At 44.7% G+C, this 8,358-nt stretch overlaps 1 protein-coding gene and 1 long non-coding RNA gene across 6 annotated transcripts in view; both read right to left on the bottom strand.

The window, feature by feature from the left end:
* Window positions 1–132: 132 nt before the first annotated feature.
* Window positions 133–2,087, bottom strand: LOC137470850 (uncharacterized). The gene is made up of 3 exons (XR_010997272.1): window positions 2,013–2,087; window positions 263–313; window positions 133–185 (listed from the first exon to the last, which is right to left on the bottom strand). It is a non-coding gene; the product is annotated as an uncharacterized lncRNA (long non-coding RNA).
* Window positions 2,088–4,690: 2,603 nt separating this feature from the next.
* Window positions 4,691–8,358, bottom strand: part of PLEKHG1 (pleckstrin homology and RhoGEF domain containing G1) — a 126,415-nt gene continuing 122,747 nt past the window's right edge. For all 5 annotated transcript variants that reach the window (XM_068184588.1, XM_068184587.1, XM_068184592.1 and 2 more), the window contains one exon: window positions 4,691–7,827. In XM_068184588.1, coding sequence (XP_068040689.1) covers window positions 6,725–7,827 — 1,103 coding nt within the window. In that variant the 3' untranslated portion in view covers window positions 4,691–6,724. The remainder of the gene's footprint in view (window positions 7,828–8,358) is intronic.

Genomic DNA, 8,358 nt, shown 5'->3' with positions numbered 1-8,358 from the left:
ATTTAAACTAAGGCAATCCTAAACATAATTCGAGTTAACAGAGGTCAGTCAAAATAATAATGAATGTCAATAATAAAGAAAAGTTTATGACAAAAATGGAAAAGGAAGACTCTTTAAGGTACTTCAGTTACCTCATCTTTGGTGCTGCCTTCAGGAAGACAGATGTGAATAACACGTAGACCAATCTGTTAAAAGAAAAGACTTAAAATTACCAAAGGCAAGTAGCTCATGATGATTAACATACGTATCAGCTAAAGCTTACCTCTTTGGCAAAGTTCTTGTTTGCTTCTTGAATCAACTGGTCATTATGTGCCTTGGGGAACAAAACAGTAACTGAGTTTTAAAATAATACATTTAAAAATGAGTATACTAATGCACATGTCTATGCAAGAAACATAGTGACAATGTCTGTGTCTAAAGGTATTCAAACAACAATCCTAAGAAAGAAGCAGAAGGCCATCCCTGTTAATCCCAAATAATTCAAGACTGCTGACAGTGAAAAAAGGAACATTAAAAAGCACAGGCTTCATGGAGAGGCACAACTCCTGTTAGGGAAGGAGAGCTTGCCCTCCATCCCCCAGCTCCCTCCCTGCTCTGCCAGCATTTCTGGCACTGCACTACCAGCATCCCACTCCCCAAACTTGGCAGCTGGTGGTGAGTGGCAGCATAGAAGTTGCTGCACTAAGGACACTGTGCAGAAGTCACACTGTGCCAAGGAAGAAGAGATAGGTCTAGGGACAGCTCAGCAGCTGCTCCCCTGTGACAGTAAATGTGGGACTGTACCCCTACACTGACAGCTCAAGAAGTTTAACTGGGATGGAGCAACTGGTGGTACCACACTGTCCTCTGTAATGTCCCTGCTGTTGCAGCACTGGCAGGCGAACATTTACCTTATGTGAGTGCAGAAAGCCCCTGCCCTAAACCAGTTCCTATCAAAACCCTCTGAGCAGCACAAGTGAGACCAGAGCTTAGCACATGGACTGGCAGAGTGCAAGGGCAGGACAGGAGGTGCAGGGGAGCCACTGGTGCTGAGCTTTCCAGGGCAACAGCTCCACTGTTAAGCATGATCCTGATGCTTTATTTTACTTTTCAGCATCAAAAAAATTAAGAAGCACCCACCAATCATTTTTTGCTGTTGCATAGCTTCAACCGAGGTTCAACATGGATAATAAACAACACAGGCATCAATTTTGGCATCAATTCAGATTCAGTTGACTCAAGAGGAAAAGGACAGTCCTAAAATCATTCCACTGCAGGTTCAGCCTGTAAGACCTCATTCCCAGTCCTGCTGAAGAGGTGGTGCTCTGTCATGCTGACCACTATTACTCACGAGTGACTGGCAAAGGAGGTAACTTCCCTGCCATCCCTCTGCTTCTCTGGGCAGATGTGGCACATGGGGAGCAGCACAAATCTTAAGGCTCTGCCCACATTACTGGTAGAGCAACGCATCACAAGAACATCTGTAGACCAAAGCAAGTTTTCTTTGCACCAACAAATACATATTTAAAATCGGTTCTGCTTCAATCTTCACAACCAGACCAGAGCTAGAGTGACTGGAAAGCCAGAGAACAGAGCTTAGGTGAATTTTACCCAGAAGGATCTAGGCCACATGTTCCTACAGCCACTTCATGAGGCAGACCAAGTAGGGTAAACAGGGACAAGAGGGACACCCCTTCCATTGTGCCAGCATAAAACATGCATGTGGCCACGCAGAAAACCAGATCCAGGAGAAAATGTGTTTGAAAGACAGCCTCTTTAGACCCATCAGTCTGGAGAAGATTAGAGTCCTAGTCCAGATCATGGTGTAACTGGATGGAGACTAACAGCAGCAAGAAAAAACAGGTCACTGCTTTCCTAGCAGTCCTCCAGCTTTAGCTTTAGAGGGCTTTGTGAAAATGCAATTATCAGGGAGGGTGAGAGAGCCTGTTCAGATAGCCTCACTAGAAGACCTTCTGAAATAAAGCTGTTGCTGCATTACTTAAATTCATGATCAGGACTTTAAAAATACTTACAGTTGGGTCTTAAACTCAAAACCTGCTGGGTCAGAGTTTCAGTGTGTGCCCACTCAAAACCAATACCACCATCCTAGGAAACAGGAGAGTAACATTTTTGCCAGCATGGCAGTGGGTCCTGTCTGAATGATGAACATCCCTAGTTTTGTGGCTTTCAAAGCATAAGCAATCTAAGGATGAACATCTTTCAGCTCGGCAGGGATAGCAATCCTCATCTCTCATTTTGGTTGCCTATCAAAAATGGCACCATCAGTGGAATAAAAAGCTCTTCACAGCATTAATGAAACAATGGTTCTCAATTCTGCAAGATTCCTTCACATCAGAAAGTGCTGCTACTTCTACAGGAAACTGACACTTCACACTTATTTCACACACACTCTTCTGAGCTGACTGGGACTTTTTATTGCGGTTTTGCTCTCCTTAGAAGACCAGGAAGACATCGATAAGCTGTAGCTACCCAAAGGTAACATGGCTGACAGGAAGCAAAAGGGTCTTTCACTAATCCTGGCATTGTTATTTCAGGGGTGGGAAGTGAAGGGAGGCCCACTTTTTCAGGAACATAAGCACTTTGATCAGGATTGCAAAAAAAGCTTCAAGCTAAATAAAGGTTTGAGAACCCTACTTTAATTCAACTACTAGGTTAATCTACTTAGACAAGTTGTGAGAAAAAGTGATCCATACTTAAAATGAGGAAGACTATGTTGGCAAAAGGAAGAAGGAATAAAACTATTCTTTTCCTTTGCAAAGCCTTCCCAGCCTGAAGTTTCCTGTGTCTATTTCAGGCATGAAGAATCTACCATCTGGTGGAACTACCTCATCCTATTGCTTTGCTTTAAAATAAAGGAGACAATATTCTGTATAATAAAAGGATTAAAATTACTTTCTGCAAGGTGTACTTCTGAAGTTTCAGACAAGTAACAGTACCAAAGGAGATTTCTCACAGCCAGTGAGTGCACAGACATACTTTACCTGAATAATAGCAAGCGTTGGCTCAAGCTGAGGGTTTTCTCTCTTAAGAGAGGCCAAGGAATTCTTTGCATTGTCGGTGACTTTGCTGCAACATAGTGACAAGCAAATCTTTAACAAAATAAACCCTCCTAACTTTAGTGGGCAGAAACCAATGTTAATCAACAATGTAACCGAAATGCTTGGGCGCATAAATTTTTGATCTCCAAAATTATGGTTGGATGTGAACTGTGAGGGCTGGTGTTCAGCAGAAAACCTTAAAAGGCCAATATTTTTTTTTTTTAATAGGTATGTGGGGCATTGCTCTGACATGCCCAAAACTTTATAGCTAGGCTGTGCTAATTCATGAGAAGGCTTGTCCAGCCCCACCATGGGAAGCGCAGCAGGGAACCACCACACTGAGCTGTCTGATCAGCTCTTGGGAGAGGTGGGTCCTTCATTTCCAGGCCCTTGGCCAGGGCAGTGACAGATGCAGAGGCCTTTACAGCTGAGGCTGCCACGACTTAACACAGGCTACACAAACCCCATGAGCAGCAGACCAGCCACTTTCATGGATGTGTTTCAAAACCACTGGCAGAAGGGAGACAAGGCAGCTCTGTTTGCCACACTGGTTCTTGGAAAAACTAGTGACAGCCAGGCACTGGGAACGCTTTCTGGAAAAGAAATTCTGGTTAAGTGGCAGCCAGCTCTCCTCGGTTACCTTTTGCGTGTGCAGGTGATGCTTACCCAGCTGGGCAAAGAGGAGACCTCCTAAAATATGTCTGTCTGTCCTCCATAGCAAGGAAGACAAATAGAGGAGAACAGTCAGGAGTGGATTTTTGACAGCTCCTACCCTTGCAGAAGCCAATGATCAGTTCAATTCAATGCCTTGCAAACTATCCCATCCAGGGGTGAATCGGGACGTGGAGGGGCGGGGGGCCGACCGGGACACGTTTTCCCAGGCACACATCTGCGCACTTCCTCACCTGAGCCACCGCCACAAGACGGCAGCTCTGCTCGCTCTGAAAATGCCACCAAAACCCGGAGGAAATCCCGCCAGCGGCTCTGGGGGAATGGGGGCATTTTACTGAGAGGTCCCTCAAAAATCCCACCTCAAAAACCAACCCGACGCACCCACCGAGGGCTCATCGCCCAAATCCCCCTCACCCCTCCTCCCTCCGTGCCCACACCATCGCACCCCCCGGTTGCATCAGCCGGCGCTGCCTCCCCACGTGCGCCTCTTACCGGGCGGCCGCCGCCGCGCCGCCGGCCCGGGGGAGCGGCGCGCTCAGCCCGCGGCGCGGCGGGGGCGGCGCGGCGGGGAGCGCCGGGGCCAGGCAGCGCCGCAGCGCCGCGCTCCTCATCCCTCCGGTGCGCTCCGGCAGCCGCGGCGGCGGGCGCGGGGCAGGGGCGGGAGCGGGAGCGAGGCCGAGGGGCGGGCAGGGATGGAGCACCGCCTGCCCCCGCTCCCCGCCCCGCCGCTCCCCCGCTTTCGCTTCTGGGTTTTTTTTTGTTTTTTTTTTTTGTTTTTTTTTTTTTTTTTTTAAGAAAAAAATCGCAACCAAATCACCCCCGAACATCAGCTCCGACAGGCAGAAGCCAATAACTTCCTTCCTCCGCCCCCCGCAATGAAAAGCACCCAAAGTTTTTTGCATACTCAACGTTTATTAAAAATAGTATGAAATGGTCCCTGGGAGAAGTTACAATACTAGCAGAAGTCCCTTTTTTCTGGTTGGTTGGTTGGCCGTTTTCCCCTCCCTCCCAATTCCACTGATTGCATGAGATGCGAGTTAAACATTCTCCTAAAGCCGTTTAAACAAATCTAGATGTGCGCCCACAGATTTACCTTCTATCCATATTTACAATACTTTACAAGCTATATTAAATAAATATGGGCTCTGCTACACCTCGGCGTCTTAAATATGTACAACATTATTTTTCTGTCGGACTTTACTAGATAGATACGGGTCCTATCACAGGGGGTGCGCTGACTGTAACAAGTATCCCTGTGGTATGAGCTAGTAAGTACCATGACCAACCAGCCCTCAAAATAACAATTCCTAGCCAATGCAAGATACGTGTGGTAAATAATTTAGTCAGTTCTAATAAATTCAAGTCCTCAAATCTTAGTCTACAAGTAATTAGCTGTACACTAATAACTTCAGTTTTTCCTCATGGTAACCAATGTAGTAAATAATCAGCTGTTCTGCAAGCACAGTGCTCTGTAACTGAGGGAAGTGATATGTGGTTAGTAAAAATAGTATTTCAATGAAATTCCTTTGTTTATTGATATTTTTAACTTGATACTGGCTTTATCCATGTAATCTGAAAAATGTAAGCACCAAGAAAGAACAACAGTCACACAAGATGATCACTGTAGATGTATCTAGGCTTTCCTTTCAGTACAATGTTTTCAAGTAACAGAATCCAAATCTGTGAAACAAAGATGATGAAGGGGAGTTAAGTGCAGATGGTATTGGAAAGCCTGTCCTTGCTCTAAACGGCAGCATTTATTCTATACACTATTTGCAAAAGAATGGAATGTATTCTCACTTTTAAACTACTTTTTATTGTACATAAATTGGATTAGAGTCAGCACTGACTGATTTACAAAAGATATCTTTGACCTCTCTCTGTCAGGAAGAGTGCTTCCTGCTACAGGAGATGCATGCCCTGGGGACTGCAGCTTGTCACTCAACCAGCAGTATCACTGAACCACCCTATGGGCCAAATGTGCCCCACAATCAGTATTTCACCCAAGAATCTGGTCAAGCCTCATTCTCTCACAGGGTTACTCACACTGGGACTTGAACAAATGCAAAGCAGGTCGCTGAGCATAACACAGATCTTTGTCTCAAACTACCCAGCAGTTTTTGACTGCTGGGTGCTGAGCTACAAGATAATCAGATTTGGCTTGCGTGTCACAAACACCACCATCACTGGAGGTACCAAGACTGGTCTGGCCCTCTTGACAAGCATTGCAGCTCCCCTTCTAAGGCCGAAACCATTCCCCAGGCAAGGTCTGTGTCACATCCACAAGTTCTCATAAAAAACCTCCACTGCCTGTCTTCTGCCTCCTACGCAGTTCCAGAAAGTAGAAGAGGCTCCAGACACAGAGATATCATCCTGGTACAAGTACTAGGACTAGATTTTCTTTAAATTGTAGGAAGCTTTCTCTAAAATAATGTAGCATATGCACTGGTCCCACACGCTTGAAATCTGCCTGATGAAAAGTAACGTGCAAAAAAGTATGTGCAATTGCACACAGAGCCTGTTGGTATAATCACCAGAACCCTGCTCAGAAATCTGCACAGTCACAGGAGCAGCTGCCCAGCTAAATGCTCCTGTATGTAAGCAGAGTAATCATACAGGTATTTTGGATGCAGAACACTGGACACTAACTGGAAAGTCTAAATACCAAGGTTTCCAAATTAAAAAAATGGCTTAAGAATCAAATGGCATTACACCTGGTTCAATGGCAAGAATCAGGGAGTATCACACCTAAGAAAGGAAGAGATGTGAAGGTTGAGTAGGAGATGAGACGTTCACATGCGCTACAGAGAGACCCCAGACAGTGCACATGTGGCCTTTTTCTCATCCAGGATTCTAAACCATTTTTTAAAAGATACATTTTGCATCTATTTACAACATTATTGTGATACAATGCCTGATAGTGTAATATTATGGAAATATGTGATGCCAGTACTGATTGTCCTAGTACATATTCTGTCATGATAAGGCAGTACAGCTAGAAATTATTGAAAGCATCAAGCAAAGCTACTTGAACTGAGACACTGAAACTTTTCCCTTAAAGACTGGACAATATTCTGCTGATTAGGAGATGGTACTCTCCACAGGTAGTCATTCAGTTTATCCGAATCACTATATGCAGTCAGATATGGGGTAAGTGCGTGTTTGCTGCTGGCAGCCTTTGCAGGAGTACAGGAGACAGTTTTGCCACAGAACATTTCAGAAGGAACAGCATCTGTGTTACGCAGTTTACCATCTGATTTCCTTGTTTGGTTCTGAGAAATCTCCAAGTCAGATCCCTCATCTTCAGACTTTATTTCAACATAGTCATCATCATCCCCTTCTCCTTCTTCAGAATCTTTGAAATTCAAAAAATAGTTCTGAGTAGCCATCTGTGCAGTCAGAGGGGAGGCTCTGTTCACTCTCAGGACCTTTTGAGAATCCTGCAGAATCATATCTGAACAGTTTTCAGGGATCTGCTTTCTGATCTCCGGCCCTGTATATCCTGGAGCAACTCCAGGAGTTTGATGGCTGTTGAATCGAAAGTTCCTATTCAAATGGAGCCTTTTCTTATCAATTTCATTATTATATACAATTGATTCTCCAGACCTGTTGACCACTATTGAGGACGAGGACTGTGACCTGCTGTATGCCTGTGGTTTTACACTGCTTACTCTCCTTCCCAGCGAGTTATAGACGTGATCTTGATGCAAGTTTTCTTTGTTTGGTTGGCTTATAATAGCACTCCACCTCTGTGCTGGGACATGCAAACGGTTGGAAATCTGAAGGGAAGGCACTGAGCCAGCTGATGGCAACTGTTTTGAACTGCTTTTTGTACCAGCTTCTGTAAATGAGTTCTTGGACTTTGTGTCCTGGGATTCGGAACACGGAGAGAAGTCGGCCAGCTCGCCGTTACTGTATGTAGAATGCAAAAGCCAATCTTCGGCTCTTGAGCATTCACTGGCAGGCTGGCAATGGGGAGGACATGTGGCCATGGGTGTGGAAAACCTCCCAGCTGACGGCTCCTGAGGAGTTGCCCCAGTTTCCTTCTGGACCTTAGGTGTACTGTCTCTGAAGACAATTTGGTCATAAAGCTGGGAATATTCAGCTATTCTGGCACCTAGAAAGAAGAGAGAATTAACTTAGCAGGGACAAGGAATCCATTTCAGTGAATCATACAAAAATTTAAAAATCTCAAAACGCTTAGTATTAGAAAGCTCTTAGAGAAGAGTTTTCGGTTGTGTCAATAAATTTGGCCTCTGCAAAGTAACATGAAACAATGGAGACCTTTGCATAATATGTCAGTACACTTTGTTGAGGAAAAGAAGCATAAAATATCTTCCTACAGTGAGCAGTCATGCAGGACACAATGCGGCACGTGGTTCCAATAATATGCTGCTTGTTTCATGTTAAAATGGAAAAGAACATTCTAAAAATGGCCTCGTAAATAAGATATTTAGGGACTTTTAAAAATATCACAAGGCAGCAAGAATTACACTCTGGTACATGGAGTCTGCTGATGCCACATCTTCCATTTGTTTCAATTGATCATGGACAAAAACATCTCCAGACCTGTTGCATATCCATGACTTTGCACATTCATTAGCTGATGGAAAGATTATTAGCTCTTTCTTATCTAACCACATTCCTT

The sequence above is a fragment of the Anomalospiza imberbis genome, chromosome 3 (assembly GCF_031753505.1).
Source record: "Anomalospiza imberbis isolate Cuckoo-Finch-1a 21T00152 chromosome 3, ASM3175350v1, whole genome shotgun sequence".
NCBI classification, from domain to species: Eukaryota; Metazoa; Chordata; class Aves; order Passeriformes; family Viduidae; genus Anomalospiza; species Anomalospiza imberbis.
Note: the sequence above shows the minus strand (reverse complement) of the source record. Positions and strands in the feature narration are given on the sequence as shown.